The 24,335-nt window shown below is 33.1% G+C and overlaps 1 protein-coding gene across 3 annotated transcripts in view; it reads right to left on the bottom strand.

The window, feature by feature from the left end:
- Dmd (dystrophin) overlaps positions 1 to 24,335 on the bottom strand; it is a 2,014,880-nt gene that overhangs the window by 1,490,025 nt on the left and 500,520 nt on the right. For all 3 annotated transcript variants that reach the window (XM_077794046.1, XM_077794047.1, XM_077794048.1), the window contains 2 exons: positions 4,710 to 4,898; positions 3,305 to 3,486 (listed from right to left, as the gene is read on the bottom strand). In XM_077794046.1, the coding sequence (XP_077650172.1) occupies positions 3,305 to 3,486; positions 4,710 to 4,898 (371 nt within the window). The remainder of the gene's footprint in view (positions 1 to 3,304; positions 3,487 to 4,709; positions 4,899 to 24,335) is intronic.

Below are 24,335 nucleotides of genomic sequence, written 5' to 3'. Positions count from 1 at the left end.
CACAATGGAGTATTACTCTGCATTTAAAAATGACAAAATCATAGAATTTGGAGGGAAATGGATGGCATTAGAGCAGATTATGCTAAGTGAAGCTAGTCAATCTTTAAAAAACAAATACCAAATGACTCCTCTGATATAAGGGGAGGAAACAAGGACAGGGTAGGGACGAAGAGCTTGAGACGAAGATTTTCATTAACAGGGTTGAGAGGTGGGAGGGAATGGAAACGAGAAGGGGAATCGCATGGAAATGGAAGGCGATCCTCAGGGTTATACAAAATGACATATAAGAGGAAAGGAGGGGTAAGACAAGATAATTCAAATGGAAGAAGTGATTTACATTAGAAGGGGTAGAGAGAGAAAAGGGGAGGGGAGGGGAGGGGAGGGGGGATAGTAGAGAATAATATAGACAGCAGAATACATCAGACACTAGAAAGGCAATATGTCAATCAATGGAAGGGTAACTGATGTGATGCAGCAATCTGTATACGGGATAAAATTGGGAGTTCATAACTCATTTGAATCAAACTGTGAAATATGATGTATGAGGAACTATGTAATGTTTTGAACGACCAACAATAAAAAAAAATAAATAAATAAATAAATAAATAAAAATAAAAAAAATAAAAAAAAAATAGATAAATAGAAGGAAGACCAATGGAGTAAAGGAAGGGAAACAGCAGAAGAGAAGAGCGGAGGTAAAGAGGAAGAACTGGGGACTTAAGTGGAGCAGATAATATTCCATGCATGTACGATTGTGTCAAAAATCATACATATTATGTATAATCATTGTGTAAAATCAATATAATATATAATTATAATGCACTAGTAAAAACATTAAAAATCTAAAAAAAAAAAAAAAAAATAAGGCCCAGCAAAATTTGCATAATGCCTTATCTCATTTAATAGAATTTAATAGGTTTTATGCATGAACATGCACAAAGTTAGCACAAGTGGCATCAAATTCTCAGTTATCCACAAACATTCGTATTTCTCAATTTGCTTTGTTTAAATAAAATTTTGTGTATGTGTATTCAAAGTAATTATCTAGAAAATACTATGTTTTACAAGGGGTTACTTATTAGTGTCTCAATTTTAATACTCTTAAGTTGTTTTCATGAAAGCTATGATGACTAAAAGGTTGCTCTTGCATTCCTGATGATCATTCTAAAAATCTTAACACAAAAAAGTACCCCAATTTTTCCTGTGATCAAAGGTATTTCTATGCTGAACTTATTTAAGTAGTACTATTGCCACTTTAGGATTTTTATCCTCCATTGTGATGTGGGTGAGAAAATCACATACACATTTTGTATGTATGAACATGGGGTATCATCTAATGATAGATGTCCCTTTAACAAGGAAATTTTTTGAAATAATTTTTTTAAATGTTATAATAATCGAAGATGTGGAATTTCAATTCCAGTTGGAATTATCTTTTTCTCCAACTCATTCTCACACTGCAATTAATTAATTGATTAATATGAATAATTAATACCATGTTGTTAGTCCTAATGAAAAAAGGGAGCACAGGAATAATGGGAAAATGTATTTAGTTTCCGGAAGAATATTGAAAAATGAAGTTCTCAAAAGAGAACACTGAAGTATCAGTATGGGAAGGTCAGTAAAAGAGGCGATTGAATTTTTAACTTTTTTTTTTTTCCTGAGGTTACTCTAGTTAAATCACATAGATCATTGCAAAAAGAAGTTCTAGCTTGTAGACAGTTGGCATATGACCACAAGTAGGTGGTTCTGTATCTTATGATTTATGATGATAAATGAGTGAAGTAAATAAATTGACCTGTGGGTATTAGGGGGAGGCAAACTCAATACTTATAACTATTATAATTCTCACCTCCAAGGTTAGCTGCAATCATTTCAGCAGGGAAAACATGTCAATATGCATAGACTAATATCTCTTAGCTTGGAATATTGATATAGTTTTGAAAATTCTTTCTTAAATAGGCCTTACTCTTCTTTCAAAAAGACATGAGCTTAAAAATGTGTTTTTCCCCTCCTTATTGTCATACTATAATTTTGTACCAGAATAGCAATCCTTCCAGCATATCTAATGAGTTTCTTTAGTCCTATTTTAAAGCTTTTAATCTTTATAAATAATAGCTAAGTAAACTTAAGGCACTTGAACAATTTTGTTAGCTTAATGTATTCAAATCCACAGTTGGCACTTCATTTCTTTTCATTTAAAAATAAATCTATCTTGTCTCGATAGGCTCTACATGAATACACACACCTAACAATATAAATCAAAGCAACACATCCAGAATGATGAAATCTGCTTTTTACCTTTACAAGAAATATGCTATTTTCAGAAAGGTCTCAAAAACTTTTTATTAAGTCAATATAAAATCTTGGGCTGGGGATGTGGCTCAAGCGGTAGCGCGCCCGTCTGGCATGCGTGCGGCCCGGGTTCGATCCTCAGCACCACATACCAACAAAGATGTTGTGTCCTCTGAGAACTAAAAAATAAATATTAAAAAAATTCTCTCTCTCTCTCTCTCTCTCTCTCTCTCTCTCTCTCCTCTCTCACTCTCTCTTTAAAAAAAAAAAATCTCAAAATAATTCATAGTCATACTGTATTTGAATAAGGATTTCTAAATGCAGTTGAGAAACTTTTTTTTTATTTCAAGAGGATTTCCATAAACAGATGAGTAACTCTTTAATATCTTCATGGGCTTTTCCTTCAGAAGAGAAGTTTCCTGTCAACTGTAGCTAATAGGTGATTTTATGTACATGGATTCCTGTGTATGCTTCTGTGCCGTCTACATTCATTATGACAAAATGTTGGATATTCTTAAAGCATAGTTCTATAGATAACAGTCTACCTATGTGATATCTCCACTTCTGTTGCAAAACTGAAAACCCATAGTTACTGACATGACAATCCAACTATAATGTCTCATGAAGAAAAGCCATAAGCCTTAAAAACAAACTAAGAATCCAGCCTAAGCTACCAAGCTGCATCAAAGTAATAGGAAGATTCTAAACCTTGCTCTTTTTATTTAATTTTTTCACAGTATATTGATAGACCTTTATTTTATTCATTTATATGCAGTGCTGAGAATCAAACCCAGTGCCTCACACCTGCTTGGCAAGTGCTCTACCACTGAGCCACAACTCCAGCCTGCTCTTTTTATTTTGAGATGGGGGTCTCACCAAGTTGCCCTGGCTGGTCTTGAACTCATGATCTTCCTGCCTCAATCTTCCAGGTAGCAGGGATTACAGACATGTGCCATGTTATCTGGATAAATGTGCTATTTTTGTTAGTTAAATATAAATGAAGACTTACTTGCTTTGTTTTTCCATGCTAGCTACCCTGAGGCATTCCCATCTTGAATTTAGGAGATTCATTTGTTCTTGTACTTCAGTTTCTTCATCTTCTGATAATTTTCCTGCTCCAATCAGTTGACTTCCCAACTGTAGAACATTACCAACTCGTCCCTGATGGGATGTCAAATCCATCATATATCCCTGACAAAAAAAGTTAACAATTATAATAAATGCTTTATGCAATTGAATTTGATTTATTTTTTGAGTTTAAACCTGTAGTTCATTAAATGTATGTTCCCATTAAAAGTATTTCATTTTTTGGGGGGGGGTACTAGGGATTAAACTGAGGGGCACTCAACCAGTAAGCCACATTCCCAGCCCTATTTTATATTTTATTTAGAGACAAAGTCTCACTGAGTTGCTTAGTGCCCCACTTTTGCTGAGGTTGGCTTTGAACTGGCGATCCTCCTGCCTCAGCCTCCCAAGCCACTGGGATTACAGGCATGTGCCATGGCACCCGGCAGCATTTCAATCTCAAATGAAACTGTAAACTATTTTTTTAGTTGTCAATGGACTTTATTTTATTTATATTCAATGCTGAGAATTGAACCCAGTAACTCACACATGCTAAGCAAGCACTCTACCCACAACCCCAGCCCTGTAAACCATTTTTAACTATTTATTTTTTAGTTGTAGTTGGACACAATATTTTATTTCTTTATTTTTGTGCAGTACTGAGGACTGAACCCAGGGCCTTGCACTTGCTAGGCAAGTGCTCTACCACTGAGTCACAATCCCAGCCCTGTAAACATTTTTAGTATGAATTAAAATTACTATCTTAGGACACTTTCTATAGAAGCAAACCCTGAGAAAGAGATTTTAGTGCAAGTGATTTATTAAGAAAGAGCTCCCAGAAGGATGTGCAGGAGTACTGAAGAAGCAAGAAAGAGTGTAGGAAGGGGAGGAAGCCAAGCAAGCATATTATCTTGGGCTTTTCCTTCAGAAGAGAAGTTTCCTGAAGTCTCCCTCTGAAGGTAGTACAACCCACTATCACTCAAGTATTCTGAGGTATACTTCAGAATTATGATTTTTGATGATAACTGTTGGAACACACCTATATTTGAACATACCTAAGAATTATCCCTTGTTATTGCCTTGGCATAAGGGGGCTGGGATTTTAAATTCTTACAGGAGTCATTGGCAAACCAGATCTTAACCCCTTGGAGGGTTGTTCTCCAAAAGAGAACTTCAAGTACTGGCTGATGAAATCCTAAGCACATAAACATTATTTGTTTCCATCTCAAAATGAAACTATATTTACAAATTACAATGCTCTTTTATAGAGTAATTGAGAAAAAAAGAAAGGGGGACGTGCCATTATAAGTCATGTGCTTGATTTCATAAATCAATGCTTTTTGTTTTACCTCATGAGTATGAAATTGTTCTTTTACTTCTTCTACATCATTCGAAATCTCTCCTTGTGCTTGCAACGTGTCTTCAGCAGAAAGAAGCCATGAGAGTACTTCTTCTAAAGCTGTTTGGTAACTGTCCAGGTTTACTTCAGTCTCCATCAATGAACTGCCAAATGACTTATCTTCAGAAGCTTCCAAATGCTGAACAATAAAATAAATTGGGTGTTATACAATTAGTGTCTTTGCAGACTGTTCCAGTACATTAAATGATAAATCGAATGAAATATTTAAATGCTAGAAATGTCCACTTGCATTATCAGAGACATGAACAGCAGACACATACAATACCAAGCCTGAATTTTAACATCCTCACAAATACACAATTTCACAAATGACAGCTGGCATCCACACTAAATTAAGATTTTATTAATGCTCTTCTGGATTACTATAAAGAGTGAATTAGTATATTATCTTTATAGGTTGCCTTTAAAATCCTACGCAATTTCATCCATAGGTTACATTTTCCAGTTCATATTTAAAATATTTTACACATACATTACTGGGATTATATTTACATGTATTTGGAATTCCTTTAAAGGAAACATTTCTTCCAAGATGACCTGGTATAAGAAAATATTTCCAAAATTTCACAGAATAGTAAAAGTATCAATAAGAAAATAACTGTGTGTGTAGAGGAGATGAAGATAAATTTTTAAAAAATATGTTGAAGACTTGTCTAAAACTTCTAACAGGATAAAAAATTTTATAAATTTAGCATTTATTTCCAGGAGACAAATAACTTAACTAGCAAGACAATTTCTTACTCTTGCTATGAAATAGGTGCTAACCAATATAATTACTTAGATATTAAATAAATATAAGTAAACTGTTACAAATATGTTTCTTGAAATTTCCACTAGAATCCTAAAGCTAAGTATAAACAGTACAAAGTGCCCATTCTCTAAAGAAAAAATCTAAGCTCTCATGAAGGAATTGCTAAAAGGTTATCATAAAACTGATCTCACAACCCCTAACCTACTATCTAGCTCAAAGGTGCTTAAGGTGAAGAAAGGATATTGACTGGAGAAATTTTATTAGAAAGGGTTCTTCTGGAGTGTGTGGACTTCTGAATGGCCAAAACTTCCCACCCAAAGCCAAGCAATAGAGACAGGGTCATTTACACAATTCAGCATTCGCCTCTAAACCTGGCATGCATTGGCTGATATTCAGCTACTATGAGAACAATTCCATGAAGCATCAGAAGATATCTGTTGGGATGACTTATGTGCTGTTTTAACCTTAGGACAATTATTAAGGGAAAATATTTGAATAAATAAAAAAGTCTACATAAGTTTTTCTTTGAGTCAAATGCACTGATGATGGGTTTCTGGGCATCAGAAATCATGACTGTATTTAAGAGTTTCATGATGAAGTAAAGAACATAGGCAAGCAGTTCATGGAGTTAAACAGAGTCAATAGAATATTGAAAAAGTGTTTGGAAAGGAGTCTTGAGTGCACCCCAATTACTGCAAGCCAGCACAGGATCCTAACAAGAAGATTTTGAAAATGAAACAAAAGGCAACATAAAATTTCCAGGAGCTATTTGGAAATTTTATGTTCTTGCCTAGAGAAAACCCAACTTTTTAAAAATATATACATTATTTTGTTTATTTATTTTTACATGGTTCTGAAGATCAAACCCAGTGCATCACATGTGCTAGGATAGTGTTCTACCACTGAGCCACAACCCCAGCCCTGGAAATTCAACTTTTGATGGTTTTCCCCCTGGTATGACTATCTTATATTTCTAGACCACCTCAATGCTGGGCCTTAGCCAACTGAGCTGCCAGCAACAACCTAACTGTGTTCTTATGATAAATTCTCCAGTTTTAAAACCAATATAATTGTAAATTTCCCCCAAATGTTAAATCCTTTAAGATTACAAAGCATAGCGGCAATTGTTAGAGTTATCTTTTCATCAAACAATGTACTCCTTTCCTGTTTATAGAGAACTATTCAAAATAGGCCATCCTGGTAAGTCAAAATCACCTACCTTTAGTATCTCAAATAGAGAATTATTCACATGGGATCCCAAAGGGATCTGTAATGTATTACACATTCCATAGTGTATCCTTTTTTATCTTGAAATATTAATAGTCAATATCAAAGTAAGCATTAAGGAGAAAAGTTAAAATGGTAGCCTAAAGAGATGTGTCTAGGTGGAATCACGATTGTGAACCTGTGTACTTACCACAGGACCCTGAATTCAAAAGGAACCCAAGTTTGGGCTGGGGCTGTAGATCAGTGGTAGACTACTTGCCTAGCATGTGTGAGGCACTGCATTTGACCCTTAGCACCACATAAAAATAAGCAAATAAAATAAAGGCATGCTATCCATCTATAACTACAAAAAAAAAGGAACCCAAGTTTATTTTATCTGTTGTTGCTATTTTTAACTTTTTAATAATTTTGTCTTAGTACTTGGGTTTTTAAAGAGAAGTCCAATGGGATGAGGAAGCACGGATTTGAGAAAAGGAGATACATGCAATATGTGTGTCTCCTCCTTGTACATATAGTGTTTTCAATGCCCCTTGAGTACAGAAGTCTGATGAACTCACAGTATTTAAGTTTAACAAGACTCAAAGAGAATATAAGATGAGACTGTTATGTCTGTAACTGATAAAGGAGGGCACTCAGAGCCCCAGCCCCTGGTAGATCATGCTTCCCATTTGAATCAGACCTTATTTGAAATGCAGAAAGAAGGCAATTCTAATAAAACACAAAAGACCAAGAACCCCTATCATGTCCTTTCCTCTATGTGCTACCTGCCTGCTTGAGCAACTTATACTGAAATTGATCACACAGAAAGAAAAAGTTAAAGCACCCATAATTCCTTTTGCATTTCAGTCGTTGCTTACTCAGTAAGCTGAAAAGAGGAAGTATTGCTAGAATATAAGCATTTCAAAAAGTAAAATAAAAACAACTAATTTGTGTGTTTCTACATTCTGGTAAGAATGAATACATATACATTTTCTAGCGATGAGATGCAAATTATACAATCTGGTGATTTTTTTATGAGTTAAACACTCTTAAAATGGCATTCACAACTGAAATTGAACAATATAACAATGAACAGTAAAACCCAGCTTAACACTTTAAATTTTTAACTGTCTTTATTCACTATAATGTTAAATAGCAAATAAACACCATGAAAAGTGAGAGGGAGCATGGAATAAACAGCTTTATATTTTAGTAATTTTAATATACTCTTTTCCTACTCTTTGAATAAGGAGTTGTGCATTTCATTTGGGGGGGGGGGTGCAGGCAGTGCTGGGAATTGAACCCAGGACTTTGAGCATGTTAGGCGAGTGCCTACCACTAAGCCATATCCCCAGCCTCCAAGCATTTCATTTTTAACTGGGACCTCCAAATTATGAAACCAGTCTTGAATCTAAATTAAAAACACTTCAATCCAATTCTGAACTTCTGCCTTCTCTAGGTTACAAGTGAGAGGAAATGGGATATTTATTATGGCAGTAGTAGAATGTGGTTGTTAACCTCAGGGGCTTTAGAGATAAACAGTGGGTGTTTGTATCTTGACTCTGATCAAAGGTCTTATCATATTGGGAAGCTACTTAGCCCTTCTATAACTCTGATATATAAAATAGGAACAGTAATACTTTCTTCCCTAATAAGATCATGCTAAGATTTAAAGAAGAGTATATAAAGTACTAAGTAGAATGCCTGACTTTTTATAATAACCCAATAAATCATGTTATAGTTGTAATTATTATTAGATTCCTATTTACATAAGAACTATTTTGAAACATATCCTGCCCCAAGGTTATCTGTTTAAGTCACTTCCCAGATTTCTGGAACCAGACAATTATTGAAGAAAAATGACTCCAAAAACGTATAAGCTTCAATGATTTAAATAAGCTGTTACAGATTTGAAGCTAAATTTAGTCTCTTTTTTAGAGTTCTTTAAAATCATTAGAAATCTTGCATTCAAATATCTTCTCTAAATAATAAATTGTAAAAAGCATATAATTCAATTTATACAACACTATATCATTGTGCAAATTTAATTAAAAATTAAATAACATTTACTGATAGTTAATATATGCATACATTTTGGAGAAAAATTTAAAAGCCATATTCTTTAAATGCATGTCCTTTAAAAGACATCTAAATAATTTGTCTGAAGATGTTCATAAAACAAAACTTTTTCACAGATAACCTTCTTAAATTTACATTAAAACATGGATGACCAGGGCTGGTCATGGATGACCGCTCAGGTGGTAGTGTGCTCGCCTGGCATGTGCAGGGTGCTGGGTTTGATCCTCAGCACCACATAAAAAATAAAGATGTTGTGTCCACCGAAAACTAAAAAATAAATATTAAAAAATTCTCTCTCTCTCTCTCTCTCTCTTTCTCTCTCTCTCTCTCTCTCCCTCCCTCCCTCCCTCCCTCCCTCTCTCAAAAAAAAAAAAAGCATGTATGAGCTGAGTAAAATTATGAGTAACTTAATTATCTACATCCATAACATCAACTATATATACATACATTTCACTATATACAAAATTATGATCAAACTTGTCATTTTGGCTCTGGACAATTCTTTATATAAACCATTGTTTTTTATATTCAAATTTATTATCTATCAGTGATTTATGAAATAAAATTTGTAGGTTGTGACAAGGAATATTTTAAAATTTAAATTTAAAATAAGAGTCTCTCACTTATACTAAGGATTATTATTATTTTCAAAATTCTTGTTTCAGTTTTGCATACTGTATGTATGTATATCTATGTGTATGTGTTTGTGTGTTTGTGTTTACACACGCACATTTCTTCTGGGTCAAATTATTTTTTTTTTCTGCAGTTCATGAAACAAAATTGGAAATGATTCTAGGATTTCAGATGAGGTGAGTTAATGAAAGAGTAAACTTGCTTGAATTCCACATTTGTTCATTTTCAGTAAAACCCTTGGAATAAAAGACACTTAATTTAAAACATCTTTCACAAATTATTTACAGTTAAAGAGACAATAGAGAGGGTTATGCTTTAAGTTTCAACATTCTTAATATGTTTTTATCATCATAGAATTTCATATAGAACATATGTGTGTGGCCAGTTTATTTATGCCATATATCACAGCACATTTTCTAGGAAACTTGAAACTTTTTTGTGAAAGATATGAGTACTAGAAAGACACTCATTTATAAATTGGGTTATTTGGTTTTTTGGTGTTATGTTTTTGAGTTCTTTACATATTCTGGATATTGAAGCCCTATCTCAGAAGCTGGTAGCAAAGGTCCTGTCCCATTCTGTAAGCTCTTGCTTCATACTCTTGTTTACTTCACTGTGCAGAAGATTTGAATTCAATAGCATTGCATTTATTGATTTTTGGTTTTACTTCTTGTGCTTTCCGGATCTTATTAAGAAAGTTGGTTCCTGTGGCAACATGTTGAAGTGTTGGGTCTGCATTTTCTCCTAGCAGTTGCTCAGTTTCTGGTCTAATTCCTAGGTTTTAATCCACTTTGAATTTAATTTTGTGCAAGTTGATAAATAGGGGTTCAGTTTCATTCTTCTACATATAGATATTTCTCAAAAGAAGAAATATACAAATGGCCAACAAATGCATAAAAAAAATGTTCAACATCACTAGCAATTAGAGAAATGCAAATAAAAACTACACTTAGATTTCATCTCACTCCAGGCAAAATGGCAATTATCAGGACTACAAGTAACAATAAATGTTGGTGAGCATGTGGAAGAAAAGGTACACTCATACCTTGCTGGTAGAACTGCAAATTGGGGCAACCACTCTGGAAAGCACTGTCAACATTCCTCTAAAAACTTGGAATAGAACCAGTATTTGACCCAGTTAACCCACTTCTTGGTATATATCCAAAAGAATTAAAAAAAAAATCATACTACAACAAAACAGCCACTTCAATGCTTACAAAACCTCAATTCTTAATAGGTAAGCTATGGAACCAACATAGGTACCCTTCAATAGATGAATGGATAAATCAAATGTGGTATATTTACACAATGGAGTATTACTCAGCCATAAAGAAGGTGACAATGATGTTATTTGCCTGTAAATGGATGGAACTGGAGACTGTGATACTAAGTGAAATAAGATCCAGAATGTGAAAGGTTTAATGTTTTCTCTTATATGTGGAAGCTAGTCTAAAATGAGGAGGAACAAAAGAGAACATAAACAGGGGCAGGGAATTTCATCAAAATAAAGACCAGTGAAGTAGAAGAAGGGAATTAAGGAGGAGGGGAAAGGAAGAGGGATGAGATAAGGGAAAAAGAGTAGAATGAGTCTGACCTAACTTTCCTATGTACCTATATAAATATGCTACAGTGAATCTCACCATTATGTATATCTTAAAAAACTAATTTTAGAAAACTGTAAGTAAACAGAAGAAAGATCAGCAGAGTTTAGGAAAGGGAACAAGTGGAAGAAGAAGGGGGTAGGTTAAGGGGAAGTACTAGGGACTACATTAGAGAAAAATTACATTCCATGCATTTATAATTATGCCAAAATGAATGCTAATGTTATGTATAACTTATATGAGCCAATAAAAATGAAAAAGAAGATAGACAGCAGTCTTTTCTTGAATGGAGATATCAGTATCATCAGCTAGAAAGAGATTTTTCCTATGCTTCAATCCTATTTCATTTTTTTGTCTTTATAACGTTTCTCTATTCCACTGGGCAAAAAATAATTACTAGAAAGGTATAGAAATGACTGAGTGAAAAAACTTATCATTGTTTTCAGAATAAACATCACTAAAATTTATTCAAAACTATCCATACACTTCAGGGGTTTTATTACTGTTCTTTTGTGTGAAAAAGTATTAGATATTGTTGCCTACATTCCTTAAAAACATTGATCATGCATTAAAGATAGAGGAATAGAGAAGGAAACGGTAAAACTATGAGGAGAGACAACTGATTAACTGATTTACTCCTACAGTATCCAGGAAAACATCAGGAAACTCATTTCTAGTGACAATTTCTAGTAATGGAAATCTCTAGTAATAACTTCTACTACCTCCTAATAAAATACAGAACTATAGCTTTGACTACTTCACAACCATTCTGTAAAACCCAGTTTATTATATTTCTGATTTTAGGTAAGTTATTTACAAATGCTGTGCTCAGTTTCTCCATCTGTAAAACAAGGAATGTAAAAATATATGTCCTTAAGATTGTTGGAAAGATTACATGTGATAATGAATATAAAATGCTGAGCACATTCTAGATTCCAAGAAATGCTCTGCAATGCTTGTATTTGGGGCCCATGTTCATTGAAATGGCAAATGATTTTTATGAGGAAACAGTTGGATGAGCTGTGTGTATTTTTGGAACCATGATTTTGGCAATTCAAACTGAGATAAGTCATCAAATGGCTACATATACATAGTGAAACCAGCAATTCAACAAACCACAAAACCGCTAGAAAAATAGCTGGCATGTTTCCAGAGGGCACACTCTATCACTGAGCAGTTTTATATCACTGATGAAATTGATCTATTTTGGCTACCTCCCCAAATTCAACCTTAAAATGAGATATGCGATTTAACCTGGATAAAACATTTTTCTTGTTCTTGAATGCACAAATGCTTCAAGGACATTTAAAAATTTTATCATTCTTAGTTCATTTAAATGTGTTGTGCTTCTTATTTTTAAACATAGAATCTAAGTCAATGCATGGATGGTGAATTTTTTTGGTGTATTCTATAATCTTTTTATCCCTCAGTGAAAGATTATTTCAGAGCTAAAGGATTACAGAGGGATAACCAAGTGGTTCTTTTACTAAATAACAGAAGTGCAGTTCAGAGGAACCAGGATTAGTATCTGGAAATATTCTTGCCACACTTCTACTGTGTTTCCTCTGAGATAGGATATGTAAACCAGGGTATTATTCAGAGTATGTAAATGATTACAGAGGTGATTTATGAAGAATTAATCCATCATGCAACACTGTACTTGACATCCAATCTAATGATACCATTAACTAGGTAATTTTTAATATTGCTTGTGCCTGAAATTCAGTTCAAAGTTAAACCCTAATGAGAATTTAGGAAAAAATATGGCCTGCTGTTATGGCAGTATTGAAACAACAACCACAACAACTACTGCTACATATATAGTAGCAATAATAACAGCTGCCATTATTTACTGGGCACTTAGTGTCAGTCAATTTGCCAACCCCTTGATGTGCATTGTGGCATTTTTCACTGCAATAGGTCAGGATGACAGACAATAATAGGATAAGGAAACAGGATTCGAAAAATTAGTGACTTGACAAAGGTCACAAAGGTACTTGGTGGTTTTGAGATTTAAAACCAGGTTGTTTGGATTCCGAATGTAGGTCTTTACCACAATTTGATAAATTTTATTAAATGAAGAAACTCAATTCAAAATTCATGAACCTACCATTACAAAATACCTTAATAACACACACACACACACACACACACACACACACACACACACGCAGATATTCAATGCTACATTGCTACAAATTAAGAGTCAATGGTTTTGAAGATACTAAGAGAAATACCTGGACCACATTAGGTTAGTGAGTAAGAAACCAAATACATCATTCAAAATTGTGCTTTAAGTCAGACACTGATATCACATTGTAAAAAGGGATAATAGAGAGGCATGGGATACAGCCCAAGTAATAATATACACACTCTGCTGAGACAGAGGAAACTCAGCAAAGAATAAGACTAGCCAATATTTTCTAAAGGAAGGCATGTGCCAAGTCCACTATTCAAACTCAACACCTTCTATCAATCTTGTCATTTGCATTTATGTTTAATGTCAGTAAAGTTGACACTCTTAACTATTAAAGACTCACATAAATGCTATAGCCTTTTTACCATTCTATGTTTAATAGGAAAAATTTACATTGAATGCCTACGTTTTTGTATATAAAATATATTTTATTTTTTCAATTTTTATCAAAATATATCTAACAAAAGGTTCTATAACCAAAAATATTAATCTTGATACCTTGAAAAACCTGGACACGGAAAAGAATGTCCTCAAATATCTGTCCTACTCCATTTTTCATATAGCAGTAGAAAAGAGACTACTTGGCTGTTCAGGATATAAACTATCTTTTCCCCCTTCCCTTGCAGTTAAGTAGAATATGTGACCAACTACTGGCCAGCAGGATATCTGCAATCTGTTCACCATGACTAAAAGGAAATGGGTATGCTCTCCTCTTTGTTCTTCCCTCCTTCAAAAGGCTCTGGTTCAGACATGGTGATGGCAAGCTATCTTTGATCACAGGGATGAAGGCAGCATCCTAGGGGATGACAGAACAAGAAGGTAGAGGAAGTTTGGGTCCCCAGATGAGCAAAGCTTTAGTACAATGCCTGCGAATCTTCATCTAGACATTTTAAGAGAAATAACTCTGAAAGATAAACTTTCTTACCTAATCCATCATCATTTTTTTTCTGACACAAAACCTATAGTGTATCTAATATAAAAACATGCCCAAAGTATCTGGGAGCTGAGATTTCATTGTAAATAGTACCACAACAAAAATGAGAATAGGAAGGATAGTAGAAATAATCAGACATAACTTTCCTATCCTTGTATTTGAATACATGACCAGGGTAACTCCACATCATCTACAGTCACAAGAATAGGATCCTAATTAGAGTAAGTTATATTCCATGTATGTATAACATGCCAGAAATATACTCTGCTGTCATGCATATCTAAAAAAAGAAATAAAAATTTTTAAAAATGTACTTGTCAAAGCTATTATGTTATTTTTTTAAAATTCTACCCATAAAGTCAGATATTTATCTGAAAATGTATCTTTTCTCTCAAAAATAGATTCCCAATAATGTTTCTAGTCCACTTTGCTTCATATACATATATATCTCCAAGGAGGATACATTCCAAGGTGCCCAAGTGAATGCATAAAACCATACATAGTATGCATGTATATTGTGTTTTATAATATACATATATGTAATAAAGTTTAACTTAGAAATCAGGTAAGGGATATAAGAGGAAGTGAGGGGAAAGGGAAAAAAAACAAGGGAGAGAAATGAATTACAGTAGATGGGGTAGAGAGAGAAGATGGGAGGGGAGGGGAGAGGAGGGGGATAGTAGAGGATAGGAAAGGCAGCAGAATACAACAGACACTAGTATGGCAGTATGTAAAAATGTGGATGTATAACTGATGTGATTCTGCAATCTGTATACGGGGTAAAAATGGGAGTTCATAACCCACTTGAATCAAATGTATGAAATATGATATGTCAAGAGCTTTGCAATGCTTTGAACAACTAATAAAAAAAGAAAAAAAAGATATCAGGTAAGGGGTTATCAACAGTAATTAATAAAATATAAGGGTTATAACAATGTGCTATATAAAAAATATGTGAATATAGTTTCCCTTCTCCCCATTGTATTATATTCATCCTTCTCTTCTGAAGGTGGGACACAAGGTGTATGTAATAAGATGAAATGAGGTGAATGATGTAAGGATTGTGACATCCTATTAGGCTACAGTATAAGGTTTTCTTACACACAAGCACTGTAATACTATGATGGTCAATCTAATAGATTAATCAAGATGTCTACTAAGTGACTAAGGCACATAGTGTATCTAGCATAGATATACTATACAAAGGGATGATTCAAAACCCAGAAATGATAGTGCTAGATTTCATTGCACTACTTAAAATACTGTATAATTTAAAAATTATGAACTGCTTATTTTCAAAACTTCATATTTAATATTTTCAGACTATTGTTGAACTTGGGGAACTGAAACCCTTAAAAGCAAAATTGTGGATAAGAATATACCTTTATATGTTACCTTTAAATGTTACACTACCCTTTACTACTCTGCCTACTAGAAGGTAACTAATAAATACTGTTAAAATAAGTTATTTAGAGTATTTTTAATTTCTCAATTGACATTTATGCTTTCAATAAAAGTTTCCCATGGACTGTGATTTAAATAATAACTATGTCTTTTAAAGAGGAAAATTGTGATATATAACATAGTCATGATTTTAAATATGTATGCCCCAATATTCCATTTGATAATTCTTGTATATTTATATGTATGTATATATTCATATAGAACAGATATGTATGTGTTTATTTACTTTTCTTTCTTTGTCTAATTCCCCCCCTTTTAAATATTTTTAGTTGTAGATGGACACAATACCTTTATTTATTTATCTTTATGTGGTGCTGACGATTGAACACAGGGCCTCACACATGCTAGGTGAGCACTCTACCACTGAGCCACAATCCCAGCCCTAATTCCCCATTTTATATTGTTGGATATACATATACTTTCTAAGTCATTCCATCTTTTATCCTTTTATTTCTTCTTTTCTTGTCCATCTTCTGAGAATTTCTGTTTTGGTTATTATAATCCACAAAGTAATAGAAACCTTCTCATAAAATAAAGAAGGAAGGGAAAGAAGAAATCATTACTCTGACAGACTTTCCTAGACAAAACAAAAAGTTCAGAGAGAAAATAATAAAATACTTAAATTTAAATGTACCTAGAAAAATTTATAACATAATATTGTGAAAGTTATCAGATTCACAATGTAGTCACCCACGTCAAACCCTGACAAATAGAGCCAGAGAAAGGCATGAAAGGAGGCCTACCATGCACAATTTTCCTGATAATAATTATCACAACAGTAACTACTTAACAAGAACACTTCCTTGACATACTATTTAACAAGCCCAATCCAAACAGCCTGTTATGACTTAAGACTGATTTGACCTAGTAATTGTAGCCACTTGCTAATCAGAGCTTACAGGTTCTCACATAATAGTCACAAGTGCCAATAAGCTTTCTTTCAAAACACCTTAAATTTCTTCTCTACTTCCACCTGCTAACTCCAAACTTTCCTTTATTCTTCAGACTTACCATAGGCTACCCTGGCCTGTGCATATATGTTTTTAATTGTTATGCCCCTGCTTATTTATTCATGATTGATAGTCCCATTATTGGGGATCCATATCTCTTTTTCCTGGAATGTTGACAATATAAAATAGTATACAATAATATTTTTATTAAACATCAATCAACTCCTATGTAAAACAATTTTCTCATAAATGTATTAGGTAGTAGAAAACAGATATCCAGTTTCATGATTAGTGAAACTGAAGTCATATCTATGAAGCATGGGAAAAGAAACATGATCCTCAATAAGCCTACATTCTTTTTGTCATTATGAAGAGCTGAGAGAATATTATGAAATTCACAGATGACAGAGAAGAAAGATAAACACAATAACTTTATAGTGTTTTGTATATATTAATAATTTTAAAAAGTTAATATTTGGTTGGAATTCATAATAGTTGGTAGGTAATTTTAAAATAAGTGTTTTACTAAAAATAACTTTAAAATAAGATAGTGTCAAAATATCTGAGAACAAGTAAATTTCTAAGTTATTTTCTGTAAGGCCTATGCAACAGTAACAAGTGTTATTTATTTTAATCATTTATTTATAAATATATAAAAAATAAATACCTTTAAAATAAAAATTATTCTAAACTAAGCTGCTTTATGCAGTTTCTTTCACCTACCAAACATTTCAAAATGAAATACATATATGTCATGAAAATGAAAACACTATTCAAACTAAAATATTTTCCACTTCATATCCATCTAAAAATTACTGTAGTCTAGAATTTTCTACAACATAAAATATTCCAGAGTGACTTATGAGGGAAAAAAATTATTGTAAAATTTTTCCATATGGCCATTTTAAGCTTTATGCTTATAGCAGATTTTTAAGTTGTTTGACTTTTTTCCATAAAATCCATGTACTATTTTTCTCTTATTGTTTCAAACCATCTGTATGGGGCTATTAATAAAATCTCACATTCATTAAAAAATTAAATTTTTAAACAATTTAAATTTTGCTTTATTTCATGAATCACTTTCTACAGTATTCTTAGCTATGTTTCTATTTATTTTAGAAGTCTACATTTAAATAAATTAGAAGTTATAAGAGTAGAATCACCCAAAAACTTATCAATAATCACATTAATACTAGTATTTTGTATTTCAATGGAAAATCTTATCATATAACCAAAGAGTCATGCTTTTTCTGTAAAGGCCCAGGTAGTAAATATCTTCAGTTCTACCAACCACTACCAGCTAGTTGTACTTAATTTGTAGTGTCACTGTAGAGTGCCATACAAAAGGAGCCATAGACAAAATGTATAAGTGAATAAACATGAATATGTTCCAATAAAACTTTATTTAGAAACCACAGGTGGCAAATCTATTTTGAGACTCAAGCCATTGATTGCAGTCTCCTGATCATTTAATTGCTTCCCATATTTAAACTAGTTCCTTAGTAAAGACTCAAGAACATCCCAGTATTGATTAGCTCTTCTCTTTCCAACCTCTCCCTCTCCAACTGATTCTTCTGAGTCACTTTTCCACTCTTGCATATGCAAGCTAGCTTTCTCTAAAATCTCACTGCCCTCCTGGCTCCAATTACATCCATAGACATAACAATGTACCAAAAGCTTCAACGTGTGTAAAACCAGTATCTAACGGGGGGGGGGGTGTACTTTAAATCTGTCTCATTTTGGAGTAAAATAATCCTAAGGTCAAGTTCAGCTTCTGGAATTTATAAGCAATGTGTGCTAGGCAAAGCTATTTAAGTTTAGAGTCCTGGTACACATGTGAAAATGGATAAGATGATGATTCTACTTTCAGGGTGTTTGAAAGACTCATATACATAGAGTCCTTTATTACTAATATTAAGTATCACCCTTTTCCATTCAACCTTTATAAAATCACTACCATTGCCTCATTTTTTCTGATTTAGTGCTGTGTAGAATATAGAAGTAAGAAAAACTAACAACTAAGAGGACTTTAGTTTGATTGTAAAAACATTTATTTAATTGAAGACATCTGGGCTAAATAGGCCAACTTTCCCCACAAAACTAGTTATCTCCATTTTTCTTAAAGTATACCATTACTTGGATTATCCCAACATCTTCTACATAAATTATTTAAATAAATTCAGTGAGTTTTTAGAAGTTATTTTACATATTTTTGTCTCCCTTCCTTGTTTCCAAAACAATGGTGTGGTATAACCTTCAGGAAAAGCCTCATAGGGGGCATAAAGGTAAGATCCTTGAAAGAAGAAAGTTTTGTTCAGTATCTGACATATAGTAGAATATGCCAGATATTTGTTGAGTCAAACAATCTCTAGTACATATCTTATCACAATTCCTTCTTAATTTTGATTACTATAAAGACATTTCTTCATGAGGGAATTAAGTCCAAAGTCATAGTATCTTTCCATATCATAGCAGAGAAAAAGTATTATATTCCACATATATTTATTGCACCTGCTGCTTTATTCACTGCTGTATTTGTCTCCCTATTCTCTCCAGCAGAGAAGATCCTTTAAGGACATTAGAGCTTGGCAGTGTAAAAAAATACTAATGGCATTAAGCCTTGGGAAGACTCTAGCAGATTTCATTATTAGCTGCAAATTCTATCCGCTGCCTCAAGAAAAGTAATAAAACTCCTCTTTTATGTTGGTGAAGGTAAACCAGAGGGTCCATGTAGGAAGACAGTGAAAGGCAACAAGAAGAGTGTGTGTGTGTGTGTGTATTTCTATTCTATTTCTATTTCTATTTCTACTGTGGATTTGAAACCTCACTAAAACATTTCATTTATAATATTTTCAACAGATTGGAAAACTTTTCAAGATTGTTTTACAGATGCTTAAGATTCTATAACTGATACTTATGATGAGAATACTGCCAAATAGCCATTTGAAATGTTGTCTCTTTAGCATGACTTTCTTATAAAATGCTACTGATTTTGAAATCATTGTTGATATAGAAACTTTGCCTTCAATGGAAAGATCAAGTAGTTTATTGCTTTTGGAAATATCTGAGAATAATATGGTACTCACAGTCACTTTCCAACATAAAAAAGTTTAGCATAGTTGAGACACTTGACTTTTTGAAAAAGAGAATACAAAATTTATTTTCTTACTTTGCCATGAGATAACTAGAACTTTTCTGTTCAGTAAAAAGATTTCCTAGGACACTCCTATTTTATTGAAAAACATTTAGTGTTCTACTTTTGGGGGGGTGATGCTGTAAATTGAACCCAGTGGAGCTCTATCCCTGACCTACATCTCCAGCCATTTTTACTTTTTATTTTGAGACAGGGTCTCATTAAGTTCCTGAGGCTGATCTGGAACTTGTGATCCTCCTGCCCTAGTCTCCTAAGTCACTGGAATTACAGGCCTATACCCCATACCCAGCAAAAGTATTCTATCATGTAAGATAATAAAATCCATTAACCCACTAAACTGTACACATGTGTTTCATTGCATTGCAAACACTGAGGATACCAATAAATAAGGAAGGGGCCTACTATTACTGCCATCCTGTTCAGGATCTCTAAGTTTTTGAGATATCACATACCATATATTATATGAAATGACTTGAAAGCATGAAATCAGCATTCTAAACAGACACCTGCATATCCATCTTTATCGAGGCATTATTCATAATATCCACAATATGGAATCAACCTAGGTGACTATCAACCTGGTCAATGGATGAAGAAAATGTAGAATATATACACAATGAAATATTATTCTATCGCAAAAAGGAATGAAACCCTGTTATTTGCAGCAGAACGAATAGAACTAGAGAATATTGCAAATGAAATAAGATACAGATAGACAAGCACTGCACGTTATTCCTCACATGTGGAAGCTATGAAAAGCTGAACTGAATGTAGAATAGTGATTAGTAGAGATTTGAAAGGCAAGGGGTGGATTAAAAATAAGGCTGGAGTTGATTAGCACATGCTGCATGCATGTGTCAATTATCATACTGAACCCCATCAATATGTATAATTAATACATGTTAACTGAAATTAAAATATTTCAAATGATTGCAAATTTATCATTTTTTAAAGCCATTTCATATTGATATTATAATTTTGGGGTATGGTGGTTTAAATAATTTATCACTATTGTTTTAAATTGATAAAGTATATTAGTTAATAATTATAATATGAATATAGGAACACATTGTAATACATTATTCTAGAAAACCAGTGAATCATTTTTTGTTTCACCTAGGTGGGTGCTCCTCACTTTGTAGACTATGTTTTAATCTATGATGTCTGTCTTGTCCTCTAAATTCCTATAGAATTTACAATCAAAAAGACAAATAATACACTGAGTGTCCACTATTTGTAATATGTATAAATATGTCACTAAATCATCTAATTTTACTTCATATCATAAGAGACAATTATTGTCTACATTCTACAATAAGAAAACCACATTCATAGAGGTTAGAAACTTGCCCAAGGTCATAGAGCTAATAAAAAGCAGAGATGGGAATGGAACTCAGTATCAGTTCGTAGACATCTCTAAAATTAACTATTTAGTCAGACATCAATTTAATAACTCAAGGGAAAGAAATTTCCCAGAGATAGCTAGATTTGTAAAATTGCATTTAAAAATCAAAATATAAAAATGTGCCATATTTTATGTGAATGTGGTCATTACGTGTATCATAAACCCATACAATTATTGACAGAATTCATTTATTCATCTAGATTCTCTCACCCTTAGATCCATCTGTGACCAATTTTATATATTTATAAAATAATTGACTTTTAGTGTACAATATCTGCATCCTCAATGGATAATATACTCATATGAATTTGTTTAAAAAGAACTACCATGGGCTTCATTAGCACAGTGCCCTAAAATTTAATCATATTTAAATTTCAAATCAGCACATTAAAGCATGAACAGGATAAAATATGGAACAAAAATATTACTGGAATTTTTATTGCTATATAATCATATATATCAAAACGTAAAACATGCTATTGGTAGGTTTTGACTTGGTTGCTCTACTTTGGAAAATAGGAAGGGAAAGATACAATGTATAAACATGCTTTGTTCAAATAGTGAAAGAATAAACACTGTGTTTGAAAACAAAGTTTTATTATATTTTAAAAATATTCTCTATATTCCTGATTTCTATAATCCTTAAAATTTTCCTACAAAATCACTCCTTGTTCTATTTTTAATAAGTATTTTTATATGGTGACTTATTTCACATTATGTTAGAAATGAAACAGAATTATTGCTACATCCATAAATTAACACAGTGATTTAAATTTTGAATATGAAATATATGGAAGCAGTTGAAAATTGTAATGTAGATAACTTCATGAAAATTAAGCAGAAAAGGAAGGGTAAATGTGTTTTTGATCTGGCCTGTGAAAAATATAAATCAGGAAAAAGAAATTCATTTAAGGTAGAAGAGAAATAGCCACAAGTAGGTTTAGAATTTCATGATTTAGAAATGCTGGGACACAGCACAATCTGACCTATAAAGCTCTTCAGATAATCAAATTGTGCCTAGGCCTGAAGGTACACACATGACATTTGTTTGAATGGATTGTGATTACCTTGTAAACTTCTTTTATAATTTTATTAATGTAGGTTGTTCCATTCACATGGCCAACACTGCTTTTTTATCCCACTGCCCTAGAAGAACCATAAACTGCCAATTATCATGGGAGTAGTTTATCAGAGTATGGATTATCTGGAAGTCTTATTTCTTTCCCATTTGGCCTTTTCACAGCTCATTAGCACGTCTACAAGAAAGTCAAGGCTAAAGAAGGAAAGGCTGCCAAAATTCTAAACAAATAAATTTGCTCCTTGTCAGCAGCAGATCCCACAAAGCATTTGAAGGTGCAAGAAAAATTAACCAAAACGGGAAGCACAAAGATATTTAATGTATATGATGACAAATTTCCTCAACTGATTTTTCCCTCACTGTACTGTTTGAAATACTGACTGAATTGAATAGAGGTTTTGGCATCAAAGTCCTTTATTTTTAGCATATAATAGGCCATCTTTAGAGATCTCACTTGCCAATGAGCAACATATGACACTCACTGCTAATACCTTGACCATTTTTAAATGTGAAGTCAACAAATTGAAACCCAGCTTTGGGAAGGGAGGTTTTTGGTGACTAAACAATGTTTTCTGGAAAAAAAAAAGGTTTGCACCAGGAACTGAGACAACTAGCAAGCTTCATTTTTTATATTAGATTTTCTCAATATTTGATGAAACCAGTGCAAGGATATATGTATATATGTGTTTATAGTTAGACATATAGACTACACACACATACACCACACACACACACACACACACACACACCCCACACACTCAGAGGTGTGCATGCATACATACCCACACACGCAGCACACAAATGAATATATAGTCTATTTTTGTTTTGAGGGTAAATGAGAAACTCAGAAAATTAAGTATCCCATCTATTCATCATAGGTAATACATCCTTAAATAAGGAAACCATAATGTGTTACATCCATTATCATTTTGCTTTTCATAAGCATGTAAGCTATTCATAATCAATTGTTATACCTCTCATTATCTATTCTAGCAAATGAACTAATAATACAAAAACTTCAAATAGATAATTTGTCAAAAATTGTCATATTTTCAGATAGGCCAGGTAGAAGAGCAATTTGTAGACTAGACTTTATATATTCAATGCATCATGGCTTTCTTTATTTTGTTTAGAAGGGCTCTAAAATCATCTAGTTCTGTCACTAAAAGTAGTATGTCTTCAACTACTATTTACTAAGCAACTAAAAAGGGCCAACCATTATTCTAGAGGATGAGTGTAGAGGCATATACAAAACAGACAAAAAAATCCAAGTTCTTATGTAACTAATCATATTGGAGGAGATATATTAAATAAAATTAAAAAGTATTTGAAGATGGTAAATACTACAAAAAAAAAAAAATGAAGTGAGGGAGGGGAATAGGAATTGCCAGGGGAGAGAACATTGTGGATTGAATTAGGAAGATCAGGTAAAATATCATTGAGTTCACTGAGTATTGCAAAAAAGAAAGACTTAAACTTGTAGAAGAGATATCCATGTCAATATGTGGAGGTTATGTGTTCAGGCAGAGGCATAAATTAGGCCAGTATGACTGCCCTGGAATGAGAAAAGGTAACAATTTTGGTAGAGGAGGCCAGGAAAGAAATGGATGGGGAGAAGGAGATGACTGCATTTGGATTTACAAGAAGGCAGGACTACATTTTCCTTTGGGGAAGTGGCAAACCATTGGAGGATTTTCAGCAAAAGAGTGATGTGATCTGACTTATAGGTTATCAGGACCACACAGCAGACAAAATAGTTTGCAGGTAAAGCAAAGGCCAAAGTAGGCAGGTCAGCTTAAAATGCTATTTCAACAATCTAGACCAGAAAGAATGGCAGTGACAAAGGAAATAGTAAGAAGTGAGTAGATTGTAGATATAGATCTGGTCAAGTTAGTCCTGGTATATTTTTCTGATCTACAACTTGCAAAAAAGGGGTAGATTAAGCTTGACTCCGAAGTGCTTAACTAGGGCAACTGAAAGAATGTGGTTGATACAGAAATATAAAGCATTGTTGATGAAGCAGATTTGGAGCTTGGTCCATTCAATTTTGAACAGGTAAAATTTAAATTGACTAGAGAGTGTGTAGATAGTTATATTAAAAAG

This window comes from Urocitellus parryii, chromosome X, assembly GCF_045843805.1.
Source record: "Urocitellus parryii isolate mUroPar1 chromosome X, mUroPar1.hap1, whole genome shotgun sequence".
In the NCBI taxonomy this organism is placed as follows: domain Eukaryota; kingdom Metazoa; phylum Chordata; class Mammalia; order Rodentia; family Sciuridae; genus Urocitellus; species Urocitellus parryii.
The sequence above is the reverse complement of the archived record's forward strand: the minus strand, read 5'-3'. Positions and strand labels throughout refer to the sequence as shown.